This window comes from Leptonychotes weddellii, chromosome 10 (genome assembly GCF_054177405.1).
Source record: "Leptonychotes weddellii isolate Sample4059 chromosome 10, ASM5417740v2, whole genome shotgun sequence".
NCBI lineage: Eukaryota > Metazoa > Chordata > Mammalia > Carnivora > Phocidae > Leptonychotes > Leptonychotes weddellii.
This window is the reverse complement of record NC_138378.1, coordinates 10,625,045-10,641,486: the sequence shown is the minus strand read 5'-3', so window position 1 is coordinate 10,641,486 and position 16,442 is coordinate 10,625,045. Positions and strand designations below refer to the sequence as shown.

At 55.1% G+C, this 16,442-nt stretch overlaps 1 protein-coding gene across 4 annotated transcripts in view; it reads left to right on the top strand.

The window, feature by feature from the left end:
• The window catches only part of SLC9A8 (solute carrier family 9 member A8), a 79,571-nt gene that overhangs the window by 54,385 nt on the left and 8,744 nt on the right, over positions 1–16,442 (top strand). For 3 of the 4 annotated variants that reach the window (XM_081831935.1, XM_081831937.1, XM_081831938.1), the window contains 5 exons: positions 652–734; positions 3,348–3,459; positions 6,472–6,692; positions 8,859–9,005; positions 9,870–14,046. In XM_081831935.1, coding sequence (XP_081688061.1) covers positions 652–734; positions 3,348–3,459; positions 6,472–6,692; positions 8,859–9,005; positions 9,870–9,977 — 671 coding nt within the window. In that variant the 3' untranslated portion in view covers positions 9,978–14,046. Of the gene's footprint in view, positions 1–651; positions 735–3,347; positions 3,460–6,471; positions 6,693–8,858; positions 9,006–9,869; positions 14,047–16,442 lie in introns of those variants that run through there. The other variant, XR_014148882.1, reaches the window with a different exon arrangement.

The following is a 16,442-nucleotide window of genomic DNA, read 5'->3' as shown; positions in this document are numbered from 1 at the left end:
AGTGATAACAGGGAGCCTAGTGCTAGAAATTCATATGGTGCTTTTTGTTGGATACACAAGTACCTGCTTGCCCAGAGAGTAGGTGTCGGACTCTTTCTGACTTGTGGAGTGAAGCCAAGGGTTGGAAATGCCCCTCTTCCTGCAGATCCTGCGGGTACAAGCCCATCTTCCAAACCTGTGGCAGCATCAAATGCGTGAAGTCACTCATTTAGCTTTGGCCGCCCTGGCAAGGAAGTGAACCGAGGGCCCTTTTCACACTAGTTATGTGGTACCTGCAGTCATTTGCTCTGAATTTTTGCCACTTTGCTGCAGTTGGGATCCTTGCTAATAACTGTTCAACAAATGGGCAGATTCATATATTTATCATCTTCCCCGGTGGGAGAGTATTTATTTGCATGGGTATTTGACAGCTGGATCGTTAACTGAGGAGATTCTGAATAAGCAAGCACGTGTGGCTCGTGTGATAGAAGAAAACGAGCGAATCGAAGCACAGTTCCCACCAAGGCATCGGATGCAGGATTTTTCAGAAAATAAGCGAAGTGTTATAGTGGATTCTGACTCACTGTGAAATGTTTGCTTGCTTTAATGATCGAGTACCCTGTCAGAAGAAAATAGTTGGGGCTGAATAATCCATTCTTTGGTTTGTTTCAGAAACATGTGTGTTTGCATTTCTTGGCCTGTCCATTTTTAGTTTCCCTCACAAGTTTGAAATTTCCTTTGTCATCTGGTGCATAGTAAGTATTTTCCTTGTTTTTTATTTAATTACTTATTTGTAGATCAATAACCACATGTTCTGGATTCATTTATGTAACTGTTAACTGCTCAAGGTCAACAGCTACATAGACACTCTTCTGTTTAAAGTTTCTTTTGTTAAAGAATCACAAACATACTAAAGGGTAAGTGAATGAATATCCTTGGAAAATAATTTTTTGCTTCTTTTTAAATTTTAAATGGCCTTAAAGGTTATGGTCTTCTCCAAAAAGTACAAGTTTCTGTGTTTCTATGTTAGATGGTAAAAGCAGCTTTCAGAATTGAATGCATAATTGATCATAACCATGTAAAAACATCATGCGTAAAAAAAAAAATGTAAAAAATATAGCACAATGTTCACAGTGGTTGTAGAATTGGGGATGATTTCTTTTCATTTTCTACTTTTTCTGAGTAATTTATAATGCACATACTTACTTCTCACTGTGGTTTTCTTCAAATGTGTCCATTTTTGAGTGTGACCCTGGACGGTTGTTAAAGATTACCAGACCCTTACCTCCCCAGAGGTTCACCCAGAACAGTCATCCCAGGTGATTCTTACCATTCAGAAGGTTTGGGAAACTCACCATTGGACTCGGGGCAGCAAGAGGAGACTAATTAAAATATTAATTAATTAATTTAAAACAGGAAAAGAATTTGATCTTTCACAGTAGAACCAAATCTTGTGGGGGAAGGGAGTGGGGAGGAATAAATGTTTAGTGTTTAAAACAAAGGGGCAGTTTCCTCAGGCATCAGATGGAAGTGACACGAATGGCTTCTAACATGTGGGCATTTAGCCTGGTGCTCCCAGGTCTCTCATCCCTCAGTGTGAGCTTGTCTCCCATAAACCCGCCTGCTGATTCATACTGCAATCCCTAATTTGATCTTTGTTGTCCTTTTAAAATCCACCGTTAATTTAAGACACATGAGAAGCACGCCTTACTGTTGCTCAATTATCATAATTCATCTTCAGTTAACTTTTATTACCAGTGCCACTTAACAGAAGCCAGCTATTGAGAGGCAGACCTTTTTTTTAGCACTGTCACCTACCATGTGCAAACCAGTGGGGCCCACCTGTTTGGCATGTGGGGAAACTGAGGCACAGAGGAGCTAAAGAGCCCTAAGGGAAACGATGTTTCTCCTTGTAGTATGGGTGCTTCCACCTCTCAGTCGGCAGGAGCTCGTTGCTTTTGCTACTGTTAATCTGTCCTCCAAACTCAGGTTTCAGGACAAAGAGAAAAGCAAAAGTTGTTTACACAAAGGATAATAGTCTTTAGTGTGCTCACTGGGTCAAAGGGGCCACATTTGGTCAAACCTGAAACACAAGTGCGGGAATCAAAGATTGGATTTCAGTGGGTGAAACAAGGCGGTGGCTCCCTCCGCCGTGGGCTAGGAGCAAAAGGAAAATGAGAAGATGCTCTGGAGTGGGAGCTTGGTCTCCCCCGAGCACACAGGCAGGCCGGCCCTGCCTTTCCCGGCGACGGCCCCTGCTATTCAGATGGGTTACCTCAGACTCGCTTAGTGGTCAAGGGCACAGGCTTTGGGGGCTGAATCGGGTTTGGGGCATGGCTCCCCACTTCCTGCCTGGGTCAGCTTGGACCAGTCCCCTAACCTCTCTCTGTCTCCATTTACTTTCCCTAAAATGGAGATAGTAATACCAGTAATAAGAGCATTGCAGGGATCTAAATTTAACAAGATATAATGCATATAAAATGCTTGGCACATTGTCCGATATTTAAATGTTAGATGATTGGGAGCCATTGTTAACTTGACCATCCAAGGCAAACAGTCCAAAGCACATTCAATTTGTGCTTCCTAAAAGAATAAACTTAGAGCCTGCCGAATGTACATGTGTACGTTGTGTACATATTATTAAGTTAGTTGTGGTGAGAACCAAGATGAAAAAAGAGTAAATTAATAAGTAGTTCTAGGTATCCAATTAGATAAGATTTAAACCTTACCTAAAGCTACATTTTGTTAAGACCAAATTTGGGGATGAGTAGGAACCAAAAGCCTTGGCAAGCAATCGGCCAGGCAGGGTGCATGTGACCTCCTTCCAGAACCTACCTACACATTCCTTTTGCTTGGGGAGCAGCATTGTGTGTAGGCCCTTCTCAGTCATCCCTCCTTTCCTGGGAGGGGTGGGGGGCCACGGGAGAGGCAGGAACACCTTGTCTGTCTCTCCAGAGCTAGCCCATTGGAATGATTAGTGCAGGCCCGTTCCACGGTGGAGCACCTTTGGAAGAGTGCGATTGCCCTTAAATTAATCCCTGGATACTTCGGCACGGCCTCTTGGCATTTGGTTTTGTTCTGCTGTCACAGCTTAAAGCTGGCTTTGATACCTTGTTAGTCCTCTCTTCCTGGCTACAGAAACATAACGTACAAAGTGCGATCCTCTCCCAGACTCGCAGAAACTAGCATCTCCATCAACTCGCCCCAGCTGGGCCTCTGCCTAGCCCTGTCATTCATGTCTTTCATGGCCAGGGGGAGGGCTGCACTTACTATGGGCATGTCACAAGGTCTGTGTTCGCTTCAACAAGCTTCAGCTTGAAAAAGACCAGAGGTTTCTGTCTAAGACTAAAACTTGTTGCTATTCACAGGTGCTTGTACTGTTTGGCAGAGCAGTGAACATTTTCCCTCTTTCCTACCTCCTGAATTTCTTCCGTGATCATAAAATCACACCGAAGATGATGTTCATCATGTGGTTTAGCGGTAAGTCCAATGTTGAACGAACACTGGAAGGAAAGTAGCTCTTATAGGGGCACACATGGTGTAGAGAGCACATGTGGTCTCTGCTGGAGCCCTTTGAAACCGGGCGCCCCTCATAAGGCAAAAATCATACTGGCCCCCCATTTACCAGCCCCGGGCGAGTCCCTCACAGACAGTGCCCCTCACAGGCTCTGTACTGCAAGACAAATGGGTAGTGCAGGTCTCTTCTACACATGAGGAAGCTCAGATTCAAGGGCAAAGGACTTGCTTGGGTTCCTGTGATGACAGGAGGTGGAGCCAAGGTTTACTGTCCTGTTCGCACTCCTCTCGGCGGACGGGCAGTCCGGGGCAGGACACGCAGGGGGCAGCCCTCACCCGCCTGCAAGTAGTGAGGGGCTCAAAAGAAAAAAAGGTTCAAGTTTAAACTCTTTCGTGCTACAGGCCAGGTTTGGATATTTTTTTTCATTCAGTCAGAGTTCTGAGAGCTGATTGGAACATTTTCAGTTTCTGTGCAAATTCCTGTACTCTTTAAAGGATGGGAATGATTTCATCTTTGGCTCCTAACGAACTGGATCCTTAGGCATCTTTAAATTTATTTTTGAGCAATACATCCAGTTCTTTGTACTTTCTTATTTAAATATTATAATTATTCCGTGTGGGTCGGGGTACAGCAACATGCTTTATAAGCTGTTTTCTATCCAACAGCATATCTGTACATTTCTCACAGATTTCTCTCCTCTTTCAAAAGACCTGGTTTAAAATATATACATATGTATGTGTGTGTGAGGTATGTATGTATGTTTAGTGAGAGAAACTTTTTCTCAATCTTTCTTGCCAACGAGAAAAAAAAATTTTTTGTAGAGTAGTTGACCCAAAGTCTTAAAAATCTCAAAGTCTAAGGGATGTATCAGATCCTTTACATGGTTGTGTGAGCAGTTTGGGAGAGGCGGGCATGATAAGAGACCTCTGTGGGGAATGGGGGTGCTGTTTTAAACAGTGAAGAGCTGTTGGTCCCAGCTATTGATGTCCCAGGCCATCCCAAGCCCTCTCACCACAGATTTTCACCCTCTTTCCTGGATCTTCAACCTCTGTCTCTACTGAGACATCATCATTGAAACTCTTGAAGATTCTTCTCTTTCCCAGCAAAAAACCAGCAACTTCAACCAAAATCCCTTCCGCACACCCCCTCCAGCTGCTTCCCGTCTCCCATTGCAGCCAGATCTCCTTAAGTGGGCTGTTCTCCCCTGTTTTCTCTGCTTCCTCACCTCCTGTTCATGGGCCTGAACTTGGCCTTACCCAGGTCACCTAGCAACCTTTTGCAGCCAAGACCTGCACGGGGCAGCCCTCGTCCGGTCCACCTCCACGGCTTTGAGCTCCTCCTTCCCACCGACCTGCTTTCTGCCTGGAGACCCTCTTCCCTGGGCCTCCAGGCCATGCTCCTGGTTGCCCTCCTTCCCTTTGGGGTCTTCTCAGGTTCCCCTCCTCCTTTACCAACCCCTCAAACGCTGGCGTCCTCAGGACTCAGCCCCAGACCTGCTTCTGCTCTTGTGTTCTCACAAGCTCACCCATCCCTGTGGCGCCAACGTCCATCAAGTTCCCACGCTCCCAAAGCTGTTTGCTCTTAGATCTCGACTCGTGTCTAAATCCTCCTTCGACGCTGTGGAGATCTCATTGTCTAGGACTGAATTTACCTTCCTGCCCAGCCTCTTCTTTGCCAGCGTCGCCTCCCACAGGAGACAAGAACGTGTGTCACAGCAGAGGTGTGGCTGAGTCAGCGCTGGCTGGGTGTACAGCTGTCCTGTGCTGAGCGTTTTGTCCTCCGGCCACCGACCCGGCAGGCCCTGTTTCTAGTCCCGCGTGACAGGTGGAGAGGTGGAGTTGAATCCGTCACTTCGGCCCGAGAGGCCTGGGGGTGACCCCAGGAGCCAGACTCCAGGCCTCGCGCCCAGACCGCCGCGCAGCACGGCCTCCTAGACACCCCGCCGTCGTCCGTGCCCTTCCCTCCCCCGGCCACCCCACCTCCCGCTCACCCCTGTGGCCTGTAGCTTCCACTCTCCGTGTCTCTCTCAATTCCGTCCCCTTTGTGTGTCCCCGTCTTGGGTGTGCGCTGCTGCTGCGGTCAGACCCCCCTCCTTCCGTGATGCTCCGGCCTCCGTGTCTCGTCAGACCCTCCACTGCGTGCCCTGCCCCGTTCTCCCCTTCTTCGGGCACCGGAGCCCTCGCCTGGGGTCTCCCCACCTGTTCCCCTCTGTGGGGCACCAGGCAGGCCAGGACGTTCCCCGGGAAGTGCTGCTTCCCAGCTCAGCGCAGCCCCTCAGCCCAGCCGGCCCACGCAGGGCAGCACAACCGGAAGTGAGGAAGAGGCCATGACGCAGCTCCCAGCAGCCCCCGGCCCGCAGCAGAGCAGCCCCGAGCCTGTCAGCGCGGCCAGGAGCTGCTTAAGAGCCGCGTCTTCAGAAACGAGGGGCCGTTGGATAAATCGCCTTCTTTGCTGTTGCCTGGCAGGCTGTGTGGCCCCGGGAGACGCGTCCTTCCCTCGGTCTCCCTCAGTCTCGCTCCCTCATCTGCATGCGCTGGAGAACGGCAGGCCCTGCCTTACCAGCCCCGCCGTGAAGGGCCGGGGGTGGGGGGGGGGGGGTTGCGCGCAGAGCCCTCAGCACAGGGCCCGGCCCCGCGCAGGGACAGCTCGGCCTGCCCCGGCTGTCGGGCTCCTGAAACGTGAGCGTCGGGCTGGACGAGCCCTCAGACACGCACGAATGCGCCCCTGGTGCTTCGTGGCCGGGACGGGTCACCTCATTCGACCTACGTGGCCACCCCGTGAGGTGGAAATGGGTGCGGTCAGGCCCCACTTCTCTGCAGCCTGCTTTCCTCACAGCCCAGAGCCTCACGGGAGGAGCTCGCCCTCCACAGCAGGATGTGTTCGAACGTTCGACTGGCGCGAGGCAGGGCTGAGCCCAGATCCCCAGGGCTCCCGGTCAGTGACGCGGCTCCTCTCACCCCCTTCCCTGCCCCCAGGCCTGCGGGGGGCCATCCCCTACGCCCTGAGCCTGCACCTGGACCTGGAGCCCATGGAGAAGCGGCAGCTTATCGGCACCACCACCATCATCATCGTGCTCTTCACCATCCTGCTGCTGGGCGGCAGCACCATGCCCCTCATCCGCCTCGTGGACATCGAGGACGCCAAGGCGCGCCGCAGGAACAAGAAGGACGTCATCCTCAGCAAGACCGAGAAGATGGTTGGTGCCACGGGGGCCCGGGGCGGGGGCAGGGGCTTGGTCTCCACCGCAGCTGGGAAGTGGGGAAATGAGACACGATTTGAGGATCTCGGCGCCTACACACACTCAGAAGGAGGTTGAACTGGAGTTCTGCGGCCCTTTGTGGGTTGTCTGTCCCCGGAGGCCGTGGAGTGGGAGCGTGGACCCACATCAGGCTGTCCCGGCACCACCCTGTGGAAGGTTTTAAAGTCACGTCATCCCCCTCCCCCACAACGTTTACTGAAAGCCTCCTGCTGGGGGCCTGAGGAGGGGAAGGTGCTTGCGGTGCCTTCCCCCAAGGACAGACCAGCGAGGTGTCCAGGGCCCAGCTGCAGAGAGCCGGAGGCTCCCAGATCCCTGCCTCCTCCCAGCCCCCCTCCTGCCCCTGTGGCTGCCCCTGCCAGGGGCTGTCTGTCCCGGGCGTCAGCGGCGGTGGGGGCCTCCTTGCCCTGTGTTGACCCTTAGGCCGCCTGTGCTGAGCCAGGCTCCCTGACGGGAGCAGAGGCTGGCCTTGGCCTCTCAGCCCACCTTCCTGCACCGCCCCCGCCCTCCCACCCCCAGTTCTAGAAATACCTCTTTTTCTAGTTCCCTTATTTGAGGCCATTAGTAACTTAATATTCAGTCAAGGAAAGCAGAGAAATCCTCAACTGGGAGACAGTGACGGGGACACAGCCCACTTTCCCGCGGGGGAGCTCAGGTCTGGCCGGATCTTGGTCTCAGGCCTCTGTGTGGCCCTGGCCTGTGTCTCAGCCAAGGCCCTGCTGGGAGGAAGCCCTCGGGTGGTCACAGGCGGGTGGGGTTGGCTCAGCGGGACCTTCTCTCGGAGGCCCGTCTCCGGCCACCCCCATCCCCCAACTTTCTGGCCTGTTCTTAACAACAGCCCCAGTACAGGTTCTCAGACCTTTCAGAGGGTGGCAGAATCAGTGGAGGGCTCCCAGTCTCCCAGGTCTGGGCTGCGGCCGGAGGGAATTTGCATTTTGAGCAGGTTGCCAGGTGCCGCTACCCTGCGGGCCCCGCAGCCACGCTTGCTGAAGCCTGGCTCCCACAGAACCAGGATGTTTACCCAGCAGAAGAGCAGCTGCTATTTAGGGAATGTTTTCTGCGGCACAGGCACTGTGGTTGTGCTCTCCTCGCACCATCTCAGGTCGCCCTGATAACCCGCAGGAAGCAGGTGCTCTCTGCTCATCCCCATTTTGCAGACAAGAGTGCTGAGGCACAGAGGGGTCACGGACTCCATAGTCTGTGCTCTTCACCACCACGCTCTCCATCAACACTCTCAAGGTGGAGGTCCCTGGAAACTTGTTAGAAATGCAAATTAGTGGGCCCCATCCCAGACCTGCTGAATCAGAGCTCTGCAGGTGGGCCTGGGGGCGGCCAGCATTTTGTGGGTTCATAAGCCCTCCAGGTGATTCTCCCCGCCCCCTCCCACACCCTGCACCTGCTCACCCCCAGGCCCCCAGTGGAGGCCACTTAGCTGTGGCTTCAGAGCCGCTCCTCCAGCTGCGTGGCAGATGCTACATTCACACCCTGGTGGCCTCGGGTCGTCCCTGCAGGGGGTGGGGCTGTCCTGGGCCTGGGGCCTGGAGATGTGCTGGCATTGACCCGGTGAACCCGGGAGACCTCCTCCCCCTGCAGACCTGCCCTGCCACGGGGTAGTTGCCCTCATTCCTCTCCAGTTCCCCCCAGGATTGCCCCGCCACACACACACACACACACACACACACTGACAGGCCGGCCAGAGCCAGCCCAGAGCAGAACCCCAGCTAGTGCAACTGCCAGCAAAAATGACAAAAGGAGCCTCCCTTGTTCAGTTTGCTGCGAATGAAATCACCTAGAATGGCAGTTCCCAGTCCTGCCTGCCCATTAGAATCACCTGGAAAGCTTACAAACCAAACCCCGGCCCACAAATAAATTCTGATTTATTCATAATTCTGATTTATTCCTGGGTATCCATCATGTTTTTATAAACCTTCCCACCTCCCTGCGGGCTCCCAGGAGGCGCTTTGCTGCCCACAGATGCCCTGCACTGATTCGAAAGCACAGTTAGGGTTGGGGACACAGGTGGCTGCTGGGTAGGCGAGGAGGGGTGCACCCTGGAAGAGGCCAGCCAACGACCCTGAGATGAGACGACCTTCCCTCCCCACACAGGGCAACACCATCGAGTCAGAGCACTTGTCGGAGCTCACAGAGGAGGAGTATGAAGCCCACTACATCAGGCGGCAGGACCTCAAAGGCTTCGTGTGGCTGGACGCCAAGTACCTGAACCCCTTCTTCACGCGGCGGCTAACTCAGGAGGTGGGACACCAGCGTGCGCTGCACGGCTAGGGGTCCCCGGCCTCCCTCCCCCAGGATCTGCAGGGGCTGACGGGGTGCGCAGGGGGGGCCAGCCAGGCCACCCACCCCCAGCAGCTCGGCCTTCTTCCCGGGCTGGCAGCTGGATACGCTGTGGAACTCGGCATCTGCTGTTTTTCCTTCACTGCCGTTTTTAGTGGCGGTTTAATGATAGGCTTGTTAACACAGTTTGGTTTTCCTGGGTGATAGACGCAGGACCCTGATCAGCTACTGAATCTGAGCTGAAAATTTCAAACATGCCGGGGTCTCAGGCAGTGGCCCACGGCTCAGGGCTCTTGTTCCATCCCTCTGGGGACTGCTGGCCTCTGGGCGACAGTGAATGACACAGTCTCGTCCCTTCGTTTCCGAGCCCATGTTCCCGCCCCGGGCAGTCATGGTTGCTGTCAGCATGGGAATTTCTCTTGCTTCGCTTCGTCCTCCCAACAACCTGTGTCGTAGCTGCAGCTTCTCTCTCACCAGACAGCTGGGGAGACCGAGGCCCAGAGAGGGTGCAGTAACCCCCCCGAGGTCACACAGCCAAGACGCGGCAGAGGTGGGAGCAGAGCCCTGTTTGTTAACATCACACCAGCCGGCCTCCTGCTCCTGTCTCTGAGTGACGCCTCCTGTTATCTTCACCCCCACGGAGAAAAATCCCAGCTTGAGTTGGTTGGTTAGCACTTGGAAATTGCCTGTGGCCACGTGCCCCTCGTCCCGTCTCCCCCACACCCCCGCGAGGTACACGGCAGCTCCCCTGTCCCTCGGCCCCGACCCTACCCCTGCCCTGACCCAGACCCACTGACAAGGCCCTGGTTGTGTTTCCTGCTCCAGGACCTCCACCATGGGCGCATCCAGATGAAAACCCTCACCAACAAGTGGTATGAGGAGGTGCGCCAGGGCCCCTCCGGCTCCGAAGACGACGAGCAGGAGCTGCTGTGACGGAGCAGGGCGCCCGTCCGGCCTCCTCGCCGCTCCCACGACAGACGCTCGCACGTGGCAGCCTCCTCAGGGGAGATGGAAGCAGGGGGATGCGGAGGCCGCCCCCGGCCCCTGGAGCCGGCTGTCTGCTTCTGAAGTAGGCCGTGTCCCCGGGCTGCACAGAGCCGGACCCCTTCTCAGCCCGCAGATCAGAGGGAACAGCTGTCCAGGTACATCTTCCTTCTGCTTCTGCGGCCAGGGTGCAGAGTCCTCTGCCGGACTGAGGGGCCTGAGAGGAGAGGCTGTGCCCCGCTGTGGAGCCTGCCGGGACAGGGGCTGCCGGGGAGCTGGGGGAGCTTGCAGCTTCTGCCATTCCCAGCCTCGGCCCTCATCACGGGAGCGCCTGGTTCTAGCAGCACGAGGAGCCATTTCCCTTTGGTCATCAAGGTGCCTCTGGTCTCAGCAGCAGCAGTTCTGACCCAAGGGGCGGGCTCGGGCATCTGGGAAACCTCACGCTCCCCTTTGTGATGTTGCTTGAGAAGGAAAAACCGAGTGACCTTTTTCTTTACCTCCGCCTGGGACCTTGCAGGCCGTCCCCCTGAGCGACAGGCGGCCACTGCCCTCCTCTGGGAGTAGTGTGGATGTTTACGCTGGTTCAGAGCAGGGGCGCACCGCCCGTCCTGGGAGCCCCACTGGAAGCCGCATCCTTGGGTTTGGCGGGGAGCGAGCCTATTCTGTGGAGTGAGAGCGCCCTCTGGAGGGAGAAGCTAGGAGTTACAGGGCTTGTGCAGGCCTGCGTCTGCTGTCTGAATTCCGTTGTGATTCATGCACTTTGACAAAGCAGCGAGAGCCTAGCGGTCACCTCCCCCGCTCAGTGGACCTCACTGGTCCAGAGGCCCCATTTCCTAAGGCCCACTGTTCGCCTGATGCCACCTTCACTCCTAATCAGCATTTCCTCTTTCCCTGCCCCAGATCTCTCCCGGCTTGGGTCCCAGCTCGCCAGAGCCCTAGGGCCGGGGCCAGAGCAGCAGGGCCCTGTGCTCCTCCCCGGCCACCCCCGCCCAGGACTCGCTCGCAGAGCATCTGTACGTGCTCGTTCGGTCTCACACGCCCCGCCCCGTCCCTGTGGGCCCGGCCCTGGCTACCGGTCATGTCCAGGCGGAGTGCAGTTACTGACTTTCACCTCCGCTCCTCCCCTGCCCTTAACAAACCTCGTCCCTGCAAGCCACAGGGCCAGTGGCAACTCCCCTGGGTGGCTCAGGGTCACTGCCTGGGGTGGTTTAATTTGTCATGTGCATGTCCGTGGTTCTCTGGAGGGACGCAGTGGGCCAGCACGGGCCTCAGACAGCGTGGCTCTGTCTGTCAGGAAGGACCGACTTCAGAGCCCACCAGGCCAGACCCCTTTGCCCGAAGTATGAGGCCGGTCAGGCAGGAAGCACGTGGTTTCCTTTTTATGCATGAAAAGTAAATCTGTACTTGATAGGGTTAAAATATGGTCACTTGTCTTTTTGTAACCTCCCACTTTAACCCCATAATTTAAGCCAAATGGGAGTATTTTACTCCACCTAACACCTTCACTGGAGGAGTAATATCGTGCATAATTCTGGTCTCCATCATTTCCTACTTAATGTTAGTGGAAAAGTAAGAGAAGAGGTCAAAGAGGGAGGGGACCTTTGTCCACACCTGGTGAGGGGAGGGCAGGGATCCAAGACTAGAGCGTTCCCCAATCCATAAGTCATTACCTTCTCCTTTGAAGTTCGGGGTCTGAGCTCAGAAGTGTAACTTGCATGGCAAACTCAATAGTTTACCAGAAAATTTGGTGGGGCGGGGGCTATGAATGCACAGATAAAGCAGTGAAAACAGGATCTTCTCAATTCAGACTGCCCCCTTGTCACCAGGGCCCACCTGGCCTCCTACTTTTAGCTGAGACCTGGGAATGACCCCGTAGTAGAGAAGAGTCCCCAAGGTGGAAGGTCCCCAAGGCCTGGCTTAGTGGGCAGGGGGCACCTTTCCTGGCAGGTCCCAGCACCAGCTTGGGTCTCCCGTGAGCCTCTTCTGCCCCCCTGCTGAAGGGAGGCTTTGGTGGGCTGGAGCGCATTCCCATGGGGACGGGGCAACCGGTGTTCCTCAGGTCTGTCTCTTCACCTTTGCCACAGGCAGAGCCCATGGAGATATATTTTCCTGGTGGATTTTTTTCAAGTGTCTGCCTGAGAATCAGAAATTTGCTGCTGTCCACCTTAACATACCTAATAATTCTATTTGGGGCAATAAATGCCTACTAGATAAAAAGATACTCAGCATAACTACGATGTCCCACAGATTTCTTTCCTTCTAGGTCTAGGCCATGGGAGAGCTGTAGCACACAGACAAGGTCATACTTCAGAGCGAGCTGAAGGCTCTGAAGTCTGGGAGTGCCTGTGGGGAAGCTGGACGGGTAGCCAGTGAACTCAGAAGACATGCTGGTCTTGGGGAGCCGTGTGGCGACAAGCCGCACACCCAAGGCTCCCCGTGCGGCCCTGTCGTTGTAGGACCCCTGGGAACCACCATACCCCGAGGCTTGCGGTGTGGGGCGTGACAGGGAAAGGAGCTGGCTTGTCCTAGGTCCCCAGAGATCAGGTTTTAGGCTGGGCTGAGCCAGGGCCAGGCAGAAGGAAGGTGGCTCAGTTCCATGGTCGGGTGCTCAGACACTCAGCCCGATGGCAGAACAAAGAAACCTCCCGCACCCAGTCCAGCTGCCTCGCTGCACAGTGGAAGTGCTGGCCAGGCCCTGGCTGACGTAAGGCCAAGGGGCAGGGCCTGGCCCAGAATGGTGGCCGCCCCGGAGTACCCCCGTCAGCCTAGGGAGGCCCTGGTTTGCCTGCAGAGTCTTTGGTGCGCAGTGAAGTGTGGAAAGATGGGTGAGTGGGGAGCCTCCTGTCCCTGAAACCTACGTCGGAGGGGCCGTCGGCACCCTTGGCCCCGTGAGGTCTCAGTTCCACCTGCGCACAGGGGCCATTTGGCAGAGTCCTCGGCGGGCTGGCCACTGCCGCTTCCGCTTGGGTGGAGCGAGTGAGGGTGGCGCGGGGTGGTGGCCGGCTTCCCAAGTCATGGATGTCACAGGTACAGGCCTCAGAGCTGGGCCCTGCTTCAAGAGCAAGGAGGAATCGGCAGCAGTGATCTGCCATTATTCGGGCTTCAATCGCAGAGCGAGGGAGAGAAGGGGCCCCCGCCCCCCCGCCGTTGGCGTGTGGCTCCCGCCGGCCGGCGGCGTGGGAAACCCTCCCGAGCAGCCCGCGCCCTGCCCCGCTGCTCTCCCAGCGCCGCGCTCTCCGAAGCCCCAGCCAGGACTGTCTTAAACGAAAACGGCCCCAGCCCCAGTGAGAGGACTCCACCCCGGTGCCCGCTCTCTCACGCAAGCGGAGCTGGACAGTCAGGAGCTTCCGCTGCCGTTGGCCACGTGACAAAAGGCCAGCTTGACAGTGTCCCCGGGGCCACCCCATTTCTTGGCCCTCGCTGCCCTCTCTCACCGGGGAGCTGGCCTGGTCCGTGCGTGAGCAAGCGCACCTGTCACCTATGTGGGCCCGTGCCCCCATGAGCCTGTGGGCCCTGCGGCAGAGTCCCTTCTGGAAGCCCCAGGCCTGCTCTACGGCTCCTCCTCGCCTCCGGGCTCCAAGGTCCGTGGCTCCCCCAAGGCGGGGACAAGGTCTCCGAGGTCCGTGGCTCCCCCAAGGAGGGGACAAGGTCTCCGATGCGGCCCCTGCCAAGCTTGATCTGTTCTTTGTATTCTTCCGAGTGATTTTCTTTGTAAAAATGAAGGGTTATTTTTTTAAGTACTGCTTTTTGATTTGTTTTAAGGACCTTTGGGAAGGTCAGGCTTATTCTTTGTCCTCCCCCATGTAAGTTGTGAGGTGTTGGTTAGGTCCTGGTTCCTGAGAAACGATTTGCTGCTCTTCGGGATGGGGCTTCACATGGGGTGGGTCAGGGACGGGGCCCCTGTGGCTGCCATGCGAGAGCCCCTGCTTCATCTCACTGGACTCTGTAAAGAATGCAGAAATGACTGGAAAACAGTAATGTCACTGGATACTTAGAAATAAAAGTGAATGCTACTGGATCAGAGGCAGTTTCTGTGTTTGTTGGTTCAGGTGGCAAATAGCATGGGTCACACACTCCTGGACTCAGCTCTGTGTCACCACCTACCAGACTTGGGGTGAGGGGTGAGGGGCGCAGCAGCAGACGTGTTGCCCGAGCCGTGCGGTGGGCTTCGGATCAGGCAGGCCTGGGCCTATTCCTGCCCCAAGTGGAAGGATCTAGCACAGGCCCAGCTTCCAGCCAGCCCACAGCTGCAACCGCCCACAGGTGCCAGGAGTCCGTCCTCCCCAGGGCTCCCTGGGCTGCTGGTCTCCTGCTGCCTGGGGTTGCAGGTGAGCCCCCGTGCGCCCCTCCCAGGCTGTGGAAGCAGGAACACGCGGGCCCATCCCCAGTTTCTGAAGCCACAGAGCCGCAGGAGTCTGGTGGAAGGTGGTGGAGGCATTCTCCGTGGGAAGCCTGCAGCCTCCGTTTAGTTTTACCCCCTCATTCTTCCAAAAGGCATCCAAAGCTGCTTATGGTAACAGGCACAGACAAAAAAAGAAATACACGGAATAGAAAGCGAAAGCAGGTAGGACAGCCTGTCCTGATCCCAGGCCTGGGCCTTCTGGCAGGGAAGCCAGTGCTGGCCCTTAGTTCCTTCCAACCCTGCAATTCATCCCATTCCCGCTCCCCCAGCCAAAGAAGGAAGTGGGGAGAATATATCCCACCTGGGACCCTACCTGTACCTGGGCTGCCAAACCAGGTGCCCAGACCCTGCCGGGGCCAGGTGGGGAGCCAAGGCTGGGTGTGAGGGACACGGGGCCTGCCGTCATCGGCTCCCTTTTCCACCTTTGAAGAGACCTGGGTTCAAAGAAAGATTTCTCTACATAATAAAACTTTGTGAGTGTGATGACAGGTGGCAGCGGAACGATGGGGACCCTGGCAGAATCTTCTCAGGCTGCCACTGGCTGCAGGGGACGCTGGGCAATGGAGTTGTGCCAAGCAGAGTGTCCTGACAGTAAAAGGAGAATGGATCCCAAGTGGCACCTGCCAGAGGGAACTGGTATTTTTCGTTCACATTTCAACCCTCTTCTCAACTCCTAGAAGAAGCACACTCAGGGTGGAGGGGAGCGAGCCAGGGAAGTTTTTCCTTAGAGGCCAGAAAGCTCCGGGAGACGGCCACACACAAAGGTGAGGGCTCCACGATGCCCAGGACATCACGTGCAACCTGATACAAATTCAGGATGTGAGACAAACAGATTCCAAAACAGTAATATATAGCGTTAGCCTCTAACAGGTAAATTAATGGTGTGTGTATAAATAGGAAAAAATCTGCAATGACAGGTGCCGAGTTTTAACTTTGGTTCTCTCTGAATGGAAGGATAATGGGTAACTTAAAACATGCTGGTATTTGTATATATTTTCTTTCATAAAGCACGGTTTAGTGCTCAGGAACACACTGCATGGTACCTTCATGTTTCATAATGTGATTACAAATGAAACCACAGGGGCGCCTGGGTGGCTCAGTCGTTAAGCGTCTGCCTTCCGCTCAGGTCATGATCCCAGGGTCCTGGGATCGAGCCCCGCATCAGGCTCCCTGCTTGGCGGGAAGCCTGCTTCTCCCTCTCCCACTCCCCCTGCTTGTGTTCCTGCTCTCGCTCTCTCTCTCTCTGCTAAATAAATAAAATGAAATCTTAAAAAACAAACAAACAAACAAATGAAACCACAGCTGGAGCTGGGCGGTTAAGCGGAGAGCTTTGATGGGATAGAGCACTGGGGAAACCGGAAGTCTGTCGTCTGGTCAGAGTCCACTTTGAAGAGCGTCTGGCAATGCCCAGTAGAGTTAAAGACACCTGCCACCCTTCAACCCGGGAATTCCCCTCCTAGGCCCATGCCCTGGAGAGCAAGCAGAGCAGACCGCTGCCTTCGGACCAAACGCCGCGTCCTACCTGCTCTCTGTCCTACCGGAGAGTGAAGAATGGCTTTTTTTTTTTTTAAGATTTTATTTATTTATTTATTCGACAGAGAGAGACACAGCGAGAGAGGGAACACAAGCAGGGGGAGTGGGAGAGGGAGAAGCAGGCTTCCCGCAGAGCAGGGAGCCCAATGCAGGGCTCGATCCCAGGACCCTGGGATCATGACCTGAGCCGAAGGCAGATGCTTAACGACTGAGCCACCCAGGCGCCCCAAGAATGACTTTTAACTTCCCCAAATGGTTGAAAAAAAATTCAAAAGAAGAATATTTCATGACCTGAAAACTACATGAAATTCAAATTTCAATGTCCATAAATAAAGCTTTGAATTTTTTTTTTTTTTTAGATTTTATTTATTTGAGAAAGAGAGAGACAGAGATAGTGAGAGAGAGAGCACAAGTGGGGAGGAGAGGGAGAAGCAGACTCCCCGCCGAGCAGGGAGCCCGATGCGGGACTCGATCCTGGG